This window comes from Hoplias malabaricus, chromosome 2 (assembly GCF_029633855.1).
Source record: "Hoplias malabaricus isolate fHopMal1 chromosome 2, fHopMal1.hap1, whole genome shotgun sequence".
Taxonomy (NCBI): domain Eukaryota; kingdom Metazoa; phylum Chordata; class Actinopteri; order Characiformes; family Erythrinidae; genus Hoplias; species Hoplias malabaricus.
The window spans coordinates 50,161,366-50,183,500 of NC_089801.1; the positions used below are offsets into that span (position 1 = coordinate 50,161,366).

The following is a 22,135-nucleotide window of genomic DNA, read 5'->3' on the forward strand; positions in this document are numbered from 1 at the left end:
TATTTCATCATCATTTTTTAAAATATGTCAGTACTTCTTATGTTTTTCGCCCCAAATTACCAAACACTTTGATGCATTCCATGTATTTTAACAATGTCTTGAAACGTTCATGATTTAAATCATCTGATTTTTGTCAAATCATACTACCCAATAAGGAGACGTACTGTATGTAAATTTTAATTCAGGTTTCCACAGACTTTTCTAAATTTTTGTATTAATTTATTATGCAGCTAAGCCATTCAGAGTATAGAGGAACTTAGATTTCTTAAAAGTGGCTCAGATGGGAAAAATGTTAACAATACAAAATTAGCCATTATATAGCCAGCAATTCATGACTGCTGCAATACGCACCTGCCTTCTCAGTAAGCATGGTGCTTGTATAAATTTATATATAATCACAGTAAATACAAAAAAATTATAATATAAAACAAATATGAAATACGAGATAATTATTTTTCTATAAAGAAGTAGGTGTGAGTGAGTTTGAAGAACAATGTTTTGTTCAAGATTCTCCTTGATTGCATGGATTTGTTAGATCAACAGCACACATTATTTAAAATCATTATTTATTAATCAGTAAAACTTGGTATTGAATGCTAACCTCAAATAATACGGACTTTCACGAGGAGAGATTTGAAAAAAGTTACACCAACACATTCACACACAGAATATCACACTTTCTGCAGTAATGTTATTTGGTTATATTCTAACGTGTGGGGCGTTATTTGATGTTTGTTTTTTAGCAAATAAACACTTACTGCTCAGATAAATAGCTTTTTAAATCTGGTGCCTAAAACATTTGCACAGTACTGTATATGCGGAAGAATTTTCAGTGAACCGAACATTTTACATCTGTCCACTTAAAATATGGTGCATTATGCAGATATTTTGGAAAATCCGTGGGATTCCCCTTTCACTTGTGTGACTGCTGAAATTTCTGCACTTCTAAATGCATTTTTTTGTGTCAAATTCTTATCTCATCATATCTCCATACAGCCATTCCACTTTATTTTAGTATTGCTAGCAACATTTTAAATAATAAATCACATATTTTCACATGATACCAAACACTTTTTTCCTTCCCTGCTTGACAGTCGTTGCTAAGGCCAATGAAAATGCACAATCAAAAGTAGGGAATGGACAAAATTGACAACTGAGCAAAGAGAACTGACCTATAAAGACAATTTGTGTCTAGAATGTACACAAAACTTAGAATATTACACAGAAGTTGCATATATCCATCATGGTTTATCTAAAAAACACTGGCATAGGTTCTAGGCAAAATATTGTTAGTATTAACAAAAACTAGTAAAAAAAAAAAAAACTAATGCTGTAATAATACCTGTTTAAATGGTGAATGAATGGTTTTACCAAGACGGCACATATATACTCAGTGTATATTCTCAGGTACAACACAAAAAAAAAAGTATTTTTTTAAATAAAGTCTTCATAGACTACATTATAATGGTGACTGTGTTTGCAATAATACCTGGTAAGTGTTTAAGGAGGATTTTTATAAATTAGAGGATTATTAGAAGCATATTTTAGGCTTAAGCTTACTGTGCACAGACAAAAAGTTTGAGATTTATAGCAGTTCTTGGCACTTTAGTTGCCAATCAGTGTCAAATCAGTCAGGTCAAGTTTACTAGTTAACTGAGAGAATGAAGATGTATTGAGAAATGTATATATTGTAATGTTGGTTTTGATTTTCTCTAGACTAGCATGAATGTTATTTCTTTTTATAAACTCTGGAAATTAGAAGTATTTAGGCTAAATTGGTAAATGAACTGTATGAACTTGGTTTCTATGAAGTCTACCATCAAGTATAGCATTTTAGCTAACCAGTTTTCCATTGTCAAATTATGTATGTTAATTTGTGCAGCGTTTTATGTACATCTCAGTTGAACCAGACCACGATTGTGTAGTACTTGCTCCTAAATTGGAATTCCACTGATTTTGAAAAAAAATTCTGTATAAATTTAACTCAAAGTTATCCAAAGCAAATTTCTGTATATATAAAATAAAAAATGAAAAAAAAAAATAAATGACCCACTATTACAATAATAACAATGGAACAATTATTGATTTCTACAAATTATACTGTGATTCTATTTGCTGTTTAAAGTGAACATCTCCACAGAATCACCACGTCTTCTGAGTCTTTGAATGTAACGTTAATTATAGTGAGATAGGTGTAATTGTTTTTACCTTAAATTTATACTACTTTTAAATTACCACTCCATGTATATTACCACTCTCTGCAGTGAATGTAGACAAGTTTATCTGAGAACTAAACCAAATGTACCACGAGGGAGCATTTCGAAGCTTGAAACATTTCAAACATCTGTTTCCTGTCCTCTAGTTTCTCTACAGTGTCTCATTTCACATCAATGACTTTATATCAATCTTTAATCAAATGTTTATATCATTCATTTAATCAAGAAAAAATTTGCAATGCAAAAACGCCATGTAAATACATCTGTCACACTGTCTTAAGCAGGCTCCTTTGAGACCCTGGTTAATGGCTGTACAGATGTTTCTATATAAGGAACATATTTTTCTAGAAAGTCTAACATGCCACTAGCACACCAAACTACCTCTATGAAATCATAAAAAATAAATATTATTGTTTATGTACCAGTAAAATGTCATGTGGGTTACCCTTATTAGATTCAGGATGCATTAATAAAGCCTGCGAGTCATTTCACCACAAGCGGTCCCAACTATTGTTAAATCACATGAAACTTGTATAATTGTTTATGTACCAAAGACTGACATTTGTTTAAATCGTATTTTAACAGGTTCAATAGCCCTTACAAGATTTGGCATGGATCAATAAGTTTGTTGGTCTTGTTAATTTGTCATGTCATGAGCTTAACAAATCACAAAAATAAATAGTATTGTTCATATATCCATCAAAATGTTGCCTGAGAAATTGGTTCAAGGGCTGAAGCTCGATTAGACGACATTTCTCTAGGTCCAGAAACATGTCCCTCTTGAGTAGCCAGTGCCCTTAGGAAATCTGGCATGGATTGAAATCAAATAATCTCCGGCGACTTCGCTTGCGGGCCTGGTTCACAGCCGTGCGAACAGCACACTCAAAAACTTGTTGTACCCCCCGGTTGCTAAGCGCAGAGCATTCCAAATATCCTTTGGCTCGTATCTCCTGGGCTACCCGCTTGCCCTCAGAAGAGCTTGTGCAGTTGGCACGATATGGCCCCATCTCTCGATGGTCAGTCTGGGTGGCCACCACCAGCACAGGCACACGTGGCAAGTACTGTCTGACCTCTGTGATCCATTTGTGCCGCAAGCTGACCAACGTGGTGGGGTTTGCTACAGAGTAGCACAGCAGGACCACATCCGCCTGCTGGTAGGACATAGGACGGATCTGCCGGAAGGTATCATTCCCAGCGGTATCCCACAAGCCCAGGCTGATCTGGATGCCGTCCATGTAGACATCTACGCCTGTGTTCTCATATACAGTGGGCCTGTAGCTGTCAGGAAACGTTTCAGAGGTGAACCGTACCAGGAGGGCTGTTTTACCAACTGCACAGTCCCCAACCAGCACACACTTTACTGATGTCTCCGCCAGGCCGTTCATAATTTCGTTGGTATCAGGGGTTACGATTTTATGCCTTTATTTTCACTTGTAGTCCAAGTTGAGGATTATCAAGGGAGCCAGACCAGTGTGTATGTCATCACTGTCCGTGTTAATAAGTCGACACAATACCAACAGTACGTTAATTTGTGATAGTTCATGTAAGGGTTAAATATTTTAACCCTTAAAAGTTCTTTTTGAATTACTCCATAATGTAGTCCATTGGGGAGTATGTAGTTAAAAGGCTAAGGAATTGAGATCATTTTGAAAATGCTAGGGACTTTCTTAGGAACACTACAGTCTTTTAATGGAGATGGTTGTGATGTGGTGTACGTCTTTAGTAGTTCCCCTTCGGTTGTGCTCTGCACACAAAGTCCATAACAGCTCCTTACGGCTCCTTTTTGTTCTCTAGATAAATAAAAACAGAATGATATTAATGAGTTGTCATGATATTAATAGCAGGACTCTGCCAAATCTAGTTAGACCAAAACACAATTGTAAATGCATCCAGTGTCAAACTCAGTAAGAATGTGCTGACAAATTATCAATGCCATTTTAATAAATGTACTACTATATGATATTGAGTTTAATTTAACATAAAGGATGTTAAGATTAGTTGTGGAATTGCAGACAATCACTGCAGTGTACTCCGCACCGTGGGTTAATTTGAAACAAGTACTAAACCCTATTTTTACCAAAAGTCATATTACCCTCTCAAGTTCTACATATGCAGAACTTTAAATAAATACATTTAAATTATTCAGCCGTGACCCTGAACTGGATAAGCGGTTACAGGCTATGAATGAATGAATTATTCACACTTGACCACTCTGCCCACTGATTTCTATTATAACTGTTTGTAATTTGTAGCACTAGTAAAATTAATCACTGAAAACTGATGTTTCAATATGTCACACAGATTCAGTCAAAATGGAGAATTATCTACTTATAGGGGATTTCCACATTTTCAACATTTTTGCATACATTAAATGTTGGAACAGAAACTTACAGACTCTCACACACACACACACACACACATACATATATATATATATATATATATATATATATATATATATATATATATATATATATATATATATACACACACACACACACACACACAGTGGTTATCATAGTCACCAGGGTTACCACATTTACAAATAAGTATAGCTGTTTTATGTTTTATTCTATCCTTTTTCTTTTATCTCCTAGTTCTATATATATTTATTATGGTAAATAATGGTAAATCCAAGGTGAGGAGTTATTATTGGTCAAATATTTTGCCTAACTGCACTTTGCATGTACCTCTAGGAATTCAAATAGCATGTTATAGCCCAACAAGTCTGGGTAGGCTGCTCGCCCACTGCAGCCCTAATCAGATAAAGCGTTTACAGACAATAAATGAATGAAAGATTTAGGCCAAAAGTGATCACAAAAAAGTCTCAGGTGTATTTGTAAGTTATAATTTAACTTTTACAGCTTCAGATTTCTGCTGCCTATTAACACCACTGTGCACAGTTCTCCAAACATGTACTATTCTCTAGAATAGAATATTTCATATCAAACCACTCAGAATGACAGTGTGCTTCAGTGAAATTCCCATTTAATTGCTTTTTATTATTGATGTTTTTTTACAAATTGAAAATGTCTCCAGTAGTCATGTATTTATGAACAGGGTTAAGCCTGGGGGAAATAAAAGAAGCTGGACAGTTGAGGAAGTAGCTAGGGTTAGGGTCAGGGTCTTGCCAAAAGTAGATGCTTACTGGTAACCAGAATATGTTAATATATCTGAACACAAATCAGCTTGATCTATGTGGTACTTTGGTTTACTAGAAATGTGAACAGTTTGTAGGCGCATTACAGGTGTATGTTTTCAGTTAATCAGTTCAATTAATACTTAATAACATAAATTGTAGTTGGTAATTTGAATTGAAATGATGTTAGAAATACACACACTGCTGTGTGCATCTGCAGGCATATGCTTGACCCATGCTCAATTGTCATGATTTGTTTCAGAAATATGTAAATTAACTGAAAACATCAGTAATTAGAAATGTGAACAATAATTTGCAAGAAAAAAAAAAATCATACTCCACTTTGTTCCTTAGGAATTTTTTTATCTACAATTTATCCCCCAGTTTCTATCTTGGTGGTTAAATAATTTAGTGAAAAATAAACATAGCTATAGCTTTGTTTTATATAATCTTTGTCAATACATTACATTCAGCAAATACAGAGTAACTGTGCATCAAATGTGCCAAATTGTCTTCTCTGTATATTTAATTTCATTAAACATGTCTAGGGGTGTACAAATATTTTTATAAAATTATATATATATATATATATATAAGTTCAGACTAATGGATGTTGTCCATTTCATAATAAAATGTACAGTTATCGAAAATAAACTATAGAAGAACAACTACATGATTGTTTTTAGAATTCTCTAAAACATTTCTCAAAAATATCTTGATATTTTTATGAAATGTACGTAGTGTTAAAAAAAACACTTAAATGTCAGTGAAAGTCTTTAATATTCATCCAATTAGGTATTTAAATGTAAAAAACAATTTAGCATTTAATCAAAACTCTCAACGTACATGTTTACTTATAAATAAAATTGATGCACATTTGGTAGGTCCATTTTGAGTAGCGACAGGCCTCACTGAAAGGTTAATCCTCACGCAGCAAATACAATGGGGGGAAAAAAGAATGAAAACAAATATAAAATTTAAAAAATCCAACACTATTTTGTGTGAATAAAAAATTACTTACCAATTTTTCCCCTTTCCAGGGCGTCTACGGCAAACATGAGCGAGAACTTTGTTTGTTTTTTGTTCTTCTTTTTCTCATTGATAAAAACTTTCAAGAAAGAAATCTTTTTCTCACATGTTAAATTCATAAAGGAGGGAAAAATATTCTATAGTTACTTACTATACATTAACACTTATTTAAGACTTCTGTAAAAGAGCTTTTAGAACAGATGTGGCACACTGCTAAGAGGAAGTGAAATGAGGGGCCAGGTTTTTTTGGTCCCCTGTGAAATCGTGCATGACACCTCCTTACATCCGTTGTGTGTGTGCTTGTTTGTGTCTGCAGTGCATGACGTATGTCATCTGCAAGCTTTCATACGTATAGATTTAGTGCATGCTCCACTCCGTTTTATAAAATACCCAAGTGTGTGTTTGGTTGTTTAGATTCCATTTGTTGAGGGAAAAATAGAGCTGAAAAATTAAACTGAAGCTGAAACTAAATATAACATGCATTATATGAAATGTGGAAGTGTGCACTATGTTCCTTGCATACTTGCGTTCAGTTTTTGTTGAGATGGCTGTATTTTATTTTACACACATTTATATTTCTTATGATACAAGACATTCCTAAACATTCAGTGAGGTTGGGGTCTTGAGTGCGCTGACCATTTTTCAATTGCCGTCTACTGCTTGTCCTTTCAGCCACAAAAGCGCTGACTGTCTGCTTACATTGCAAGGATGGACAAGAGAAAAAACGTTCAGATATGGAGCCAGAATGGAGCTTGTTATCTTCTGTCCCTTAAACATGGAACCACCTGAAGGTAACAGTTTTGATGTTTTTCCAGGTCTTGCAAATTTGTTAGAATTCTCATTTTCTCTGTATATAGCATTTCAAAACTCCAGTGTCTATCAAGGCAAGGAGCTAAAGTGCTAAAATATATATTTAAAAACATTACGTGTAAAGTGAAAACTGAACAGACACAGCTATTAAATGTTTCTTGAGGGGTGCTATCTAGTGACGGGTGTATATGCTTCTCTAGTCCCCAACATCTGTGATCTCATGCAAATGCACTGAAAAATGTTCTTCTAAGCCATTTATGACTATGGTCTGTATTTGTTAAAGCTTTTAACATGTTTAGTACTAGTAGCAGTAGAGAAATTCTATGAGCAATGCACCTTTCTAAATATTCCTCCGTGATATAATACCATGTATAATGCAAGTACAATGGTTGTATTCCAATTCCAATATGAAAATATGCTTTTGTGAAAAACATATTCTCTGCATTAGTGTTAACTATATTGTCCAATGTAGGTGCACATGTGATTTTCCAACAGTTTATTACTGTGACATGGCAAGTGTAAAAAAAGCACAAAATAAAATAACTGCCTTACATGAATATAAAGTTTATATTTTCTGTTTATTAAAATATCCAGAATTACGAAAAAACACAATCTTAGAAATCCGTATTTGTGTCCAAACCTAATGCTCCAGCTACATTCTAAAATGCCTCAAACAAGTACATTAGCCACAAGTCAACACTTTTGTCATATTTTTGATATTCTCTTTACCAAATATGTTTAGAATCCAGACCAGGTTCTACATTGACATACAGCTAATTAGAAAAAGTATACAATAAATAATGACAATAAAATATAAAAACACTACACAAAAACATTAACTTTAAAACACTGACCACAAGTCAATACTAGAAAGAATTACACCAGCCCTAAGTTTACAGAAGCATTATTGTAATATGGCAATGTGATAGATCAGTTTGTTCTGACCTGGACATTTTGAAATGTTTACTTTTTGCAGACATTTTAAGATAACAAACATCCTGTAGACACGTATTGATACCGTATTATTCTTTGTATAGTTCCATCCCCATAAAATGTTTTTCTCTGGAAATTATGGATGAATTCAATAAATTATTAATGTGTTAAGTTACCATCTACAAAAATATACTAAATGGGACATATTATACCACTTTTCCACAAGTTAAAACATTTCTCTGATCTTAATGAACCCTCTGTGACTGGTTTCAGTGCTTGTTTCTTTAAATGAGAATGAGCCACAGCTCATGTTCAGCGCAAGGCGGACAGGAGTGAGAAAGGTAGTGAGAAGTTGTTTGTTTGCTTGTTTAAAAGGGAAAGAAAAAAAACCTAAATTATTATGTCCCCTTTAATAAAAGGCCTTTCTGTACATACCACTGAATGGCACATAGCTGCATACTTATATATGTCTGGTCCTATCCTATTTATTTGTTGCAATCAATATTTGTTTTTTGTTCAGAAATGCTGATCAGAAGGAAATTTTAAGGAGTATACACAGATTTTGTTTGTTCACAAAGCATGATTTTTCAGTTCAGTTCAGTTAAATCAATCAATCAATCAGTTTTCATTATTGAGCTTAAGATATTTAGCTAACTGTTTATACCAAGGTATTTAAAGTTCTTATCCATCCACCTTTATGTAATTATCCTTCTCAGTCAGCAAAGGCCCAACATTGGTGCAGTTCAATCTCTCTGCATTTAGCTAAGAATCACAAAGACAGAAACGGAAGAAAAAATAAGTCACTGCAAAACTATTAATTTTAAAATCCAGTCTTAACTAATTTTCACTTTGATTAGAGTTCCAGACAAGAAAGTGAAGTGTATTGTATTGCACATGGAAGTTTGCCACATGTGCAAGTGTGTCTAAAACACCACATTTCTTTTTTATGGATTGTAATGATTAGGTTAGGGGTCCCTGGTCTAAAGGTCCAGGACTTACTAGGTATGTCTGTCTCTCTGTCTCTCTCTCTAAGACAGCTATGATTAAGTAAATAAGATGTTAACCCTAGCTTCAGAAAAACAACCAACCTATATAAATGAAGGAGCTTTGGACTGCGGAGAGAGAGAAAAAAAAATCACAATTGGCTAAAGCTCTCCACAAGCTTCTTAGGAGTTTGCTAGATGCTGCTCTTTTGTGTAATACAATTTATTTACATCTCAAGGTGTTGGCGCAGAGATTTCTTCATCATCATCTTCATCACACCATTGCAGAAGATGATTAACAACAAAAGTTACAGCCTAAAATGTTTTTGGGTTACTCTAGGAGGCTGTGATTAAAATAGACTAGTTATAACCTCTGTCACCTTGAAAGGCTAACACCATTAACATAAAACATTAATAAAGTTTTAAACAAAAATGTCTCATTACCATCCAAAGAAAGTAAGACCTCCGGAGAAGAAGGGTAAACTCTAGGAAGCTGTGATAGATGTTTCAATATTACCACAGGTCAGATTTCCAAATTGCTCATTATAACAATGTTTAAACCCAGTGACAACTTTCCAAAATTTAAATGGTGATTATTCTAACTTTATTTTATTTCATATTTAGTCATATGATATGACATATGTAAGCTGAAATGTTTTGGCAAATAGCTTAAAATTATATGTAAAATCATGTTTGACTATAAAACTATATCTGCCTTTACTGCTTTTCTGTTTGTAATTTTTGTTTAGTCACATAGCATGCATCTCCATTATTCTTTTGTGGTGCATTTAAGTCTTGTCTGTATTTAAGTGTTTGTAAAAGCATTGTTCAGTTTATGAAACAAAAACTAATCAAACAATACAAACTCTCTCCTAGTAAATGATCCTCTATCGCCTCCTAGTGAAGCAAAAGATCATTTGTCTACCACCAGTTTCATTTTACATCACGGAGGAACTTGACCTTTTCCATACTGAAATCATCCGTTTTAAAAAAGTTGCTGAGTTATATTTTCCCCCACCAACAGCTTCTGTGCAGTTTTAGTGGGGCAGAAATGAAAAAAGAAAAAAGAAATGGTCAAAAGATGACAATACAAAAAAAAAAAGAAATTTTTTAAACAAATATGTATTTTTATTTACAATGATTAATAAAAAAAATAAACCATCACATTTTAAGACAAATTAACAATCATACACACTGATATATACAAAATCTGCCCCGATAAAAGTATTCTCGGTGATATGAACAGTGTAGGTAAACTTGTTAGAATAGCAGCATTTAAATCTCAGCAATGATACAATTTTTTGGACAAAAAAATTGTCATAGCAATAAACATTGTAAATGATACTCAATTTAGAGTTATGTTAAAACTACAAAACCAGAATGTAAATTGTTTTTCAGCATGTTTATCAGGCCCTGTTTATCCTTAAAATAAAAACTGGATAATGTAGCAGGTTTCACTGAAATGATTACTATTTATAGACATTCACAGGGCACAGAATGAGGGGGGAAAAAAAACTTAAACTGCACATAAAACATGAAGCTGTCATTTATGGCAGAATCTGATACCGAACAGAACTTTTGATTCTAAACTTACTAAAAGTATCTTGTTACATAAAAGGTTTAGAAAGGCTTTACTTGAACCCTGAGACATTGATTTACAATAGTTTTGCAGTAAACTAAAAGTCAGTTTAAATATATTATGAAAATAACTATATTTAAGATGAATACTGTTAAAGATGATGGATATTTTAACACAAAATAGCCAAACTTTAATACTCTGTTTACCCATTATCATTTTATTATCATTATTTTTAAAATGTCCAATAACAGGTGTTATGTTCACCAGTAATTTAGCACAGCAAAAAAATCGCTACATATGCATTACATCTGCTTAGGCATTGGAGAAACATGCTGAAATTATTTATTTACAACTTGAGGATTATAGTATGCAAACATTTTCCCAAATGTGTGGATTCACCTTAGACACAATGGTCAGCTATTAAAAATACAGCTTCACTCCTCAGGGAATGGTTTTCTCTAGTTTCACATAAAAATGAAGACTTTTTAGATTCACAGAAAACAGCATGATAAAACCTGTCTGTATACATTAATAAAACAAAGATCCTGTTGTTCGTTTGTATGAAGTGTTGTGAATATTAAAATTCAATATCAAACAATAGTAATACCTGATTATTTGAAACTTGGTCCATTAGTGGTTGATTGGTGTAACACAGTGGCTTGTTACCTGCAGTGCTCAGTGTTGGATTTGTACACATACTTGTTACTTACTCAAACAAATTTACCTCTTCAGTGTAAAACTATAAAAGGTCCTAGATTCTGCCAGATAAGTACTAGATTTAATGGCCAAAAACCTTTTTAAAACTTTACTATTCATATCAAACCATGCGTATGGCCAAAATATATCACAAGATAAACTGCTTTGAGTATATAAATGAACAATATTCCATTAATATATACAAAGGAAATATTTCTAATCTAATAAAACGAACAGATGTATCAGAATTTATATGTGCTCTCTATGATTATAAATAATCTGAAGGGAAGGGAAGAGGGAGAGAAAAGGTAAGCATCACAGGGAGGGGAACTACTGATAGTAAGGAGAAAGTGAGAGCAAGGGTGATAGAGAGGGAGAGAGTGACAGAGAGACTCAAATGCTACTGAATGTATAAAAGATGGATGAACTTTATATATTAAAAAAAAAGGAAAGAGTGAAATAAATATTTGTGTAATTTCAAACCAGCAGCTGTTGATCAGCTCAATGCAATGTGACAAGTATCAAACCAGCCTTAGGTTCTGAGTACCTGAGAGAGTGGAAAGAAATGGGTAGAGATCAATAAAAACGCTTTATATTATTCTCACTTATGCTTTCAAATGACTGTCCAATAAAAAAATCGTTCATTCAGTCATTATCTGTAACTGTTTATCCAGTTCAGCTCAGGCCTTGGTGGGTTCAGAACCCACCCGGAATCACTTTGTTCAAAGCAGTAACACACCCTGAACCAGGCACAGGTCCATCACAAAAGTCCAACACAGGGGATCACATACTCACACCTATGGACACTTGAGTAGCCAGTCCGAGGCTCAAAGGCATAAACCCAGGACCCTGAAGCTGTGTGTCCCTACCCGTTGCACCACTATGCTGCTCAACCAATTATCAAAACTGCTTATCAGAGAAGACATGCTTGGTATAGGTTGTTTTTAAGGAAATCAAGACTTGCTTGTATGGTTACTGAAAATGCATATCATATTTTGAATGGCCTGGGGAAAAATAGTATTCTATCCCATATTACCTACCTGTATATAAAAAACTACTGTTGGAAGTATGGACATTTTTTAAATGACTTTTCTATTGTCACATACTATATTCACAGACAAATCAGGTATTGCTGAATGTAAGAAATGCAAATGTGACCAAATTTAAACTCACACCTCATATGATTAGGTTTGCATGGGTTAACTGGGTGAGTGACTGTTTAGTACTGTTTACAAACCTGCCATAATGTTAAAACCACTAAGACATGGCATATTAAGCACTGATAATCTTGTTACATTGGCACTTGTCGAGGGGTGGGATATATTAGGCACCCCATTAAGAGTCAGTTCTGTTCAGAGTTAAATTGACGTGTTGAAACCAGGAAAAATGGGCAAACTTAGGGGTCTGAGCAACCTTAACAAGGGCCAAACTGTGATGACTAGAAAACTAGTACCTCCAAAACGACAGGTCTTGTGGGTGCTCCCAGTGTGCAGTGGTAAGTACCTATTAAAAACAGTCCAAGGAAGGACAAACAGTGAACCAGCAACAAGAACACACTGATTAACGTGGGATGCAAAGCTAGCTCTTCTATTCTGGTCCCAAAGGAGAATTAATGTAGCACAGACCACTGAAGAATTAATGCTGAATATGACAGACATGTCAGCACACACACCTCACTTGGTGCTGTTGTATGGGACTGTGTAGCTGGTGAGAGTGCCAAGTAGTGCTGGGTGTTATGAGCACAAATCAATATCACGGTTAATTGTACATACATTTATGATTAATTAACTATTATTTTGCTTTTGTATTTTTGACCCTCATTGTTTAGTGATGAGGCTTGTACTGTAAATACGTTCCAGTATTAAATCTGGGATATTTTTCTAATGTTGCGGTTCCCTTCATTTTTTAAGCACTGTCATCGTAACAGTGTGAACATAACAGAATAAAATTAATTTTTTAATACAGTGCCTTGCGAAAGTATTCGGCCCCCTTGAACTTTTCAACCTTTTGCCACATTTCAGGCTTCAAAGATATAAAATTTATTTTTTTTGTGAAGAATCAACAACAAGTGGGACACAATCTTGAAGTGGAATGAAATTTAATTTAATGAAATTGCCACAAGACACCTGGGAGACCAACACCGAACTGTTTGGCCAAAATGCAAAATGATATGTTTGGCGTAAAAGCAACACAGCTCCTCACCCTGAACACACCATCCCCACTGTCAGACATGGTGGTGGCAGCATCATGGTTTGGGCCTGCTTTTCGTCAACATGGACAGGGAAGATGGTCAAAATTGATGGGAAGATGGATGGGGCGAAATACAGGACCATTCTGGAAGAAAACCTGTTGGAGTCTGCAAGAGACCTGAGACTGGGTTGGAGATTTATCTTCCAACAAGACAATGATCCAAAACATAAAGCCAAATCTACAATGGAATGGTTCACAAATAAACGTATCCAATGGCCATGTCAAAGTCCAGACCTGAATCCAATCTAGAATCTGTGGAAAGAGCTGAGGACTGCTGTTCACAAACGCTCTCCATCCAACCTCACTGAGCTTTTTCAAGGAAGAATGGTTTGTAAGGAAGAATGGGCAAGTATTTCAATCTCTCAATGTGCAAAACTGATAGAGAAATTATTAACGCAAGGGGGCCGAATAATATTGCACGCCCCACTTTTCAGTTTTTTATTTGTTAAAAAAGTTTGACACATCCAATAAATTTCATTCCACTTCACGATTGTGTCCTTGTTGATTCTTCACAAAAATTTTAAATTTTATATCTTTATGTTTGAAGCCTGAAATGTGGCAAAAGGTTGAAAAGTTCAAGGGGGCCAAATACTTTCGCAAGGCACTGTATAAATATAAAATTAATATAAAAATAATTAATATAATTCCTATAGACAAAATTGTCAATTGCCAATGCTGACTCCTGCCTACTGCTGAAAGTGCCTACACTGGACACATGAGCATAAGAACCGGACCTGGATGGCCATGTGTGTTGGTGCTGTTTACCTTTGATAGATAAGATACCAGGATGCAAGGTGGAAGAAAACAAGCCAAAAGGGGCAGTGTGATACTCTGGGCAATATTCTGCTAATTAAATTTGAGACCTGGCATTCATGCTGATGTTACTTTGCCATGTTCCACCAAACATGTCAAAGTAACATCACTCATTCAATGGCTATGGTGTATCCCAGTGGTGACCCGGTCAGGGACATGAATTCTGAACAAAAACCCAGTGTGACCACGGCTCTATATGCCCCTGCTTAACTAGCCAGCAAAACAATGCGGTAACAAAAATTACACAACCATAGTAACTTAATGGCGAAAACTGAAGCAGGCATAATATCTAGCGATCGACTGGTTGCCGTTCACTGGTGTACCCTAATGGTAGCAGCCTTGTTCAGCAGAATAATATTCCTTGACACACTACAAAAATTGTTGAGGAAAGTTTTGAAGAACATGGAAGAACAAGGTGCTGACTTCAAAAGATGTTAAAATCTGATTTATAGCAAGCATCTGTTGGATGTGGAGTAATATCAATCAAAGTGTAATCTAACATAGGCCAAGGTGGGTGACATATGATATCTCCTTTCCACAAGTTGGCACAGTTCCCTTTTGTCTTAATGAACTGTCTGTGACATACTCTGGTGAAAATATCACTAAGATCAAACACCACAGCACCACTGTCCCACTGTCTAAACAGATCTGTTCAGAAGGCCTGGTTTCAGCACCACAGCTGACTTCAGCATGAGTGCCAAATGAGTGAGGAGCAAAGAGCAGAATCTCTGATTTTTTGGTAGCCATTTCGCTTGTTCTATTTCTTTTCCATTCATAGTTTTGCCAAATTGAATCAGTAAATTTTTTTTCCTAAGCACTTGCTTTTGTTCTATTCCATTTAACCTCGTTTTTGCACTTTCCCATGAATGTGTGTCCAGCTCTGTGATTGACTTTAATGTATTTTCTAAATGCTCTGCATTCTTAGGGTTACTAAGATATGCATCCTTAATGATTACTGAGGGTTACTGAGTCTGTAGGGTCCTTAGGAGTGTGTAATAATGTTAAAAACCAAAACATTGAAAAAAAAAAAGCATCTCTAGTTAAGATTACTAAACAACTCAACACAGCTTGCAGCAAGCATGTGAATTTATACCTGTAGTCTGCACAATGCTAAGTGTACCAACCTTATAAACTTCCATTAATTATTAGCTATAGGAGCCCCACAGCTCCAGTACACAGCTAATTACCACAAAAATGTTTTGGCTCTCTCATTGTACCTGTAGTGTTGACTTTTGAGGTAGTCTAGGACAGCAGGCCTGATGCGAGGCACACCACCTTGGCTGTGATTGCCTCTTCCTGTGATGACTGACAGCTGAGGACGGCACAAGCCCTGTTGCCGTTCTAACAGGAAACAGGAAGTCTGTTATACATGCTCACAGCACCAAGCACTGATACAATCAGCACATATTCACTTCACATGAAAAAAACACTGACATACTACAAAACTGCCTTGAAAAATACTTCAGTATTATACAGTAAAAGAAAAATAAGCCATAAGAGGCTGAGTTTAAGTGAATTAAAAAAGTTATACATGTATATATTACTGATAACGACAATCAAACAGCCACTTGTTTCCAAGAACAAAGCTAAAAGAATAACTGATCAATTTTACAGTTTGCCATTTTTTGACACATTGCTTTTTAAGTACTCATTTGTTGAATTCTGGATTTGCATTCTGCTTGGTTTCACTCACCTGAGGTTTTATCAAGAAGGACCTGTTGCAGGTGGTGAAGTGCTTCATCAACATGTAGACCATGAAGATCCAAAACATTCTGTGGCAGAAGTGTAGCATTCACACGTTCAAATATTTGCACAGCAGCACGATGATTCGCCTCTCTCATCTTTTGCCCATGTAAGTGCCCCTAGACACAAGCAAACACAAAGAAATAAATAAACACACACAGAGACAAATGTAGATTTTGGGTGGTGGGGGTTAATAAAAATTACAAAGTTTTTAAATTTGGGAAAATAATTAAAATAATTGCAGAGTGAAATTTACAATGTTTTTTCTGACCAACGTGGAGAGCCAACAATGAATGAGTGGCTGTACAAGAGTTAAAACTGGACTGAATTTACACAGTAAATTGAGCTGAAACAGACCTGAGGGCACAATTATTTGTTGCCTTTTTTCATGTGTTGCAGCGCTAGTTAGTGATTTTTTTGACGAAAGTGTTATAATCAGTTTTTGAGAATTACTGAGCAGTGAGCCAAGGTTTGCAGCTGCTAACTTTAGCCAGATTAGCTCATTTTTTCACGTTAGACATCAATTCTGGTAATTAGTGCTTTTCACCGGTTGCTATGTGGATTAAATGACTGAAGTTACACTGTTTCAGTGGAACCCAAGTTTTGTTGAGACAATCTGGTTTTGCGAGATATTTTTGAACAAGGGCAGGTGGTAGCTCCTGCTAACTTTAGTTGGATTAGCTCAGTTTTTAGCATTGGACATTGATTCTGGTAATAAGTGCTTTACTGTCAGTTGCTGTGGTTATAACGACTAGTGTACAACCAAAGTTACATTTTATGGTTGTAACAACACGGTCCAGTGTGTATTATGACCAATATATGGGTTTTGTCATGTAGCCAACCTTATTTTATTCGATTACACACATTCCCCTGGCTTAAAATCAGCCGAAGCCCTAGAGCTGTTCGCTAATTTTGTAAACATCACTCAATGAGTGAGTGAGTAAAAGCGAGAGTGAGAGAGGTGTGTGTTTGTCTGTGTGTGAGAGAGAGAGAGAGAGAGACAAGGAGTGTGTGTGAGAGCCAGTCGTGCTTAGTGAGTGAGTGAGCGAGGGAGAGATGTGTGACACTTGATTTCACGACAATACTGTAAACGTGAATTACACTCAGCAGCAGGTAGGAGGTGCTCAGGAGACAAAAAAACAAAACAAAAAACAACTCTTACATTGTATTCCTTTAAATTCAGCAATTAAAATATGCGGATCTCCAGTGGATGTGTACTTATTTTTACATGTCATTTGATCAGGGGTGTCCAAAACTTTACACAAGATCTACATTAGACCTGTTGAGCGTAGAAGCTAGCCACATCTTTACGCCCCTGTCTGTAAGCTTCAGCAGCTCTATCAAAGCATTCCTGCTGTCTTCGTCTCTGAAGCATGGCCTCCGTACGAAAGTCTTCATATTCTGGATCTTCTGTGTCCTGGAACTGTGCTATTTCTGGCTCTTCATTTTTCTGCTTCCGTTTCTGAAAAGACAGATATAAGAACAGGAACTTGTATATATTCACTGTTTTTCTGGATATGATGGGAATCACTATATAAGGCTTAATACTGTGCAAAATTATATCGAGTTAAAAATCGTCTTTTCCAAGATGTTAAATTTGATTACTGTGCAGTTGTTATATTTTTTTCATTCTGCTGATATTTAACAGCAGTGACTGCATTACAGTATGATTTACTGTATGTTGCTCTTACACTATAAAAAATAAATAAATAAATAATGCATTAGAATAAATAACTTGCAGCATATATGCATACATGTATAGGAGTGGTCTTACCCTCTCTTTGCTAGTTGCTCTGTGCATCTCATTATATTCAACACCAGGAGCCACTACATTTTTAACAGGTCCATCGTCCAACAGGGTGTGCAAAAACTGCTCTGTCTGCTCCAAGGAATAACTGCATAAACAATATTCATATTGTACAAATATGTTTAAACTTTACAGTTCTGTAATACTTTACCATTTTGAACAATTTATTTAGCTTAATAAATTATCTTGGATTATTTATTACAATTTATTAAACATTCCTGATAATTACTTCCATATAATACCAGCGGAGAATGTCTGATTGTTATTTTAAGATACATAAAAATGTCACTGTCTATGAAAAAGGCCTGTGTGAAGAGGGCTTTGGTAGAGACCCTCATGCATGGAAACTCATTAAAACTTTGATGCCTATAATATATCAACATACCCCATTTCCAATAAAGCTTGGACATTGTGCACAATGCATAAAAAACCAAGCATTTCTGCTTAGTTAACTCTCTTGAACCTTTATTTTTAATTGACTCTCGCAGCCACTTGCCATTCCTCCATTTAAAGATCAACTTCTTCAAAGTACTAGAGCCGACTCCTCCCTGTACCTCATATGCTGATTACCCAGCCTTTATATCGCTGGACTCTCACCTTGCCTCCTTGCGAGGTATTGCCACTCTCAGTGTCAGTATTAAGCCAGTTTTTTTGCATCTATACCCATTCCATTGACTACAGTTTTATTTTGCCCTTTTATATACATTATTCTTATTAAATATCTGCATTTGCTTTTTGCTCCTGTGTATCAGATTTTTACAGTGACAAAAGTGAAAAAAAAAAAAAGAGGCCAAACATCACTCTTGAATATTTCAAGCAGTCAAAGGGCACTGTCATGTCTTTTTATAATTTTCCATTCCAACCTAAATGGTGCAGTGAAACATTTGGGTACATTAAGGCATCAGGAATGTAACTGCTGCCATGTTTCTCTCCTTCACCTCCTCTCCTAGTGTAAGAGTAAATAAACTCTTCAGCCACCATACTTTAAAAGTCTTTTCCACAGTGTGTGCCATTGGCCCTGCCTTCATGGGATGACTGATAGGTGGGACAGTCTATGATAATGAAAATGCTTTCGCTTCTGTTTGCATTTTCACAAGTATTTTGAAACAGACTGAGTCAAGTAGGTATGATAGTGCTATTACAAAGTAGAGAGGTGCTGTTTCCCCTTTAACATTTGAAGTTTGTCATCTAGCATGGTGGTGAGTTTGAAAATTACATTTCAATAGTGTCTGCTTGTTAAGTGTAAGGCCACGTGTGACGTTTTGCCATTTCTGGGTCCAATCGCGAATTTGGTCCCATATCACACATTCATAAGGCATGTATTGATTTAAGGCCTTACTGGCCTTGCACCCACCTACCTATCCCCACTTCTACACACACACATACACCACTGCGTAAACTCAGATCTGTGATGGGAAAATGCATACTAATACCAATGAGTAATATTGATAATGATAACCCAATATATTCAGTGAGTAATTATACTAAGTAATCTTGATTAAATATTACTAATAAACTATTAAGAGACATAGGACATAGTGTGCTTGTGACCTTAAAGGACCTATTACATTGTGACCCAGGGCACGACCCAAAAGAAACTATTGGAGAAGGGAACAGAGAGATTAGAATAGGGAAGATAGGTTGGAGATTCTGAGATTAGAATAGGGAAGTAGGTCCCTAGATAGATTTGGAAAAGAAGTGAGAAGTCCAATCAATAAGTTGAAGAACATCCTGAGTACAGCCTGAACTTGACCTAACCGTCTGCAATCATTTTGCTGACAGAAGTGAAATAAAGGATAAAATATACATGCCAATTAAGGGAAATGTTTTTTTTTTGTGAAATGAGACATGATGTAATAATGTCTGAACGGTACACATGATGCTTGGTGTACGTGACTGGGGTCCTATATATACTGCAACAAATATTCGAATAAACTAGAGATGAGAATTCTTGACTCTGTGTCTTTATTCCTCTGATTTCTCCTTGGGCCTAAGAATTCTTTGAGAATCGATCTCCCTTCCTGGTGACACTTAGACAGATTGCCATAACAAGATTCACTGATTCCGGTCTTCTTCTCACAATCCCTAACTACAGGCTTTCCTCAATGGGTGGTAGGTTGCTGCCCCCACACTATGGAACTCCTTACCTTCCTCCATATGTTCTTCTTCCTCTCATTCCATCTTCAAAACTCAGCTCAAATACTATCTTTTCTCAAAACACTTCCTCTGAAATTTGTTTTATTCCTCTCTATAAATTTCTTCTCATTGTAAAGCATCCTTGGGTATGTGAAAGGCACTATATAAGTGTAACTTATTATTATTATTATTATTATTACTAAATCGAGCAGCGATTTGGCCCCAGAAGTGATGTTTCACAAGGTCGATACATCACGACTTAACAAGCAGATAGTCACTGAGTGTAAATGCCTCTTGGGTGAATACCATTTAAATAATTTTTTGACACAACTGCAACATGATCACATTAAAAATATGTTAATTTAATTTTTTTTAATAATCATATTCAAATAATTAAAATCTCTTAAAATGTAGTATCAAGAGTCTACCATTTTGCAAATGTAAATGGATTTATGGAATTAAACATTTAATTTTGGTGCTGATGTGATTCCATATATAAAATGGAATTCAATCCTTTAGTAATCTCATTCCCTTACTTGTGAGTTCTGAAGATATCCCTTAGGAAGTGCCTATCAATGGTGGGAAAGAGAGCGAAGAGTTGTTTCTCCTTTAGAATGGCTGCTCCATCTTTCTTGTCTATATCCCACCGACTTTGCTTAGACTAAAACACACACAGGTTGGTGTATTGGCTTTGGTTTAAAACAGATACTATCAAATGTTTGGGCACAACTCAATAAAAACTTTTTGCCAAGACATTTTATGTTGGCATATGTAAAAGAGCCTGTTACCTTCTCCAAACTGTCTTGCATCACCTGCTCCTCCATCATGATGTTCCTGAGTGACACAGGGGGATGGGATACATTCCAATGATCCATAAATGGAAAATTTTCTTGAAAACCTCCTTGGCTGCTGAGTGAAGAATAGCCATCTGCACCAATCAGAAAGTGAGCAGCAGAGTCCCCCTTCCCAACCACATCTGGCTCTGATTCACCCCAGTGGACAGAACCTGAGTAACCATGAATAAAATTAATGAAGGAAAAGATGGCAGAAAAAAAGGAAAGGAAAAAGATGTCCTGAATCATTTGTTCCTCTAGTAAAAGACAAAAACAGTATGGCATGCCTATCAAGAAATGTTTATACTTTAAAAAAAACTTACTCTGTTGCAATAGATGATATGAGAGTGCTGCTTGTCTATGTCTCTCCTAAAAAAGAAAAAAAAAAGCACAAATATTTGTGATTCATATATCCTTTACATAAATATTTAAACGTGTTACACAAATTTTCATCTAAAATCTATTTTATGAAATTAGGATTGATTGAAAAAACACATTCTAAATCTTGCTTTTTAATCACTGCATACTTCAACAGGACATAAGAGTAAGCAAACTGATCATTCATTATTAATCCACCTGGATTGTTTCTTTCCATTTATGGTGTAGCAGTTTGGCCAAGTTAAGGTCCATCAGGACTGAGCAGTCTTCTGGGGCGAACTCACCTATAGCCACAGTTAGGAAAAACAAACAGCATTCAAAATAAAGCATAAATAAAACATTGATTGTTTAGAAAAAGTAAAATACCTAAAATAGTAACAAATAGGATTCCATATTTTGTGTCTTTTACATGAATTTATTGATTCTCTGGATAATTCTTAAGAAATACTCTTTTTCAAACTAAGCTGTAGGAGTAACTTGACAATTTTAAAGTAAAAGTTACACAATATTCAGTTTAGTTACATTAGTATAGACAAGTATGTATGCAACATCGTCCCAGTGAACACACAGCCAGAGCAACAGACAGCCATCTCCAGTGCCGGGGGAGCAGCTGAGGATTAGGTGGCTTGCTCAAGGGCACTTCAGCCATGGCTTGAGGGGAAAAGACAGAACTGTTCCTTTACTCCCCTCAGCCCCAATATGCCTACTTGTCATGGGGATAAACCAGAGAATGTTCAGTCCTGAACCCACTCCTCTAACCATTGGGCCACAGCTGTCAGTGGCAGGTGTA

At 35.6% G+C, this 22,135-nt stretch overlaps 2 protein-coding genes across 3 annotated transcripts in view; both read right to left on the reverse strand.

Annotated features, from left to right (window-relative positions):
* rhoh (ras homolog family member H) lies at positions 1-3,621 on the reverse strand. The gene has a single exon (XM_066659975.1). It carries the CDS (start codon positions 3,599-3,601, stop codon positions 3,014-3,016), a length of 588 nt encoding a protein of 195 aa, XP_066516072.1. The 5' UTR covers positions 3,602-3,621; the 3' UTR covers positions 1-3,013.
* Positions 3,622-3,828: 207 nt separating this feature from the next.
* Positions 3,829-22,135, reverse strand: part of n4bp2 (NEDD4 binding protein 2) — a 33,154-nt gene continuing 14,847 nt past the window's right edge. The window contains exons 9-17 of one of the 2 annotated variants that reach the window (XM_066659972.1): positions 21,544-21,629; positions 21,291-21,336; positions 20,923-21,140; positions 20,671-20,795; positions 17,966-18,086; positions 17,471-17,653; positions 16,142-16,310; positions 15,666-15,789; positions 3,829-4,006 (exon numbers count right to left, since the gene is read on the reverse strand). In XM_066659972.1, the coding sequence (XP_066516069.1) occupies positions 3,844-4,006; positions 15,666-15,789; positions 16,142-16,310; positions 17,471-17,653; positions 17,966-18,086; positions 20,671-20,795; positions 20,923-21,140; positions 21,291-21,336; positions 21,544-21,629 (1,235 nt within the window). In that variant the 3' untranslated portion in view covers positions 3,829-3,843. Of the gene's footprint in view, positions 4,007-10,272; positions 11,933-15,665; positions 15,790-16,141; positions 16,311-17,470; positions 17,654-17,965; positions 18,087-20,670; positions 20,796-20,922; positions 21,141-21,290; positions 21,337-21,543; positions 21,630-22,135 lie in introns of those variants that run through there. The other variant, XM_066659973.1, reaches the window with a different exon arrangement.

Bases quoted from the DNA above. Each gene is read 5' to 3' on its own strand.
- rhoh (XM_066659975.1), bottom strand. From the start codon at position 3,601: ATGAACGGCCTGGCGGAGACATCAGTAAAGTGTGTGCTGGTTGGGGAC.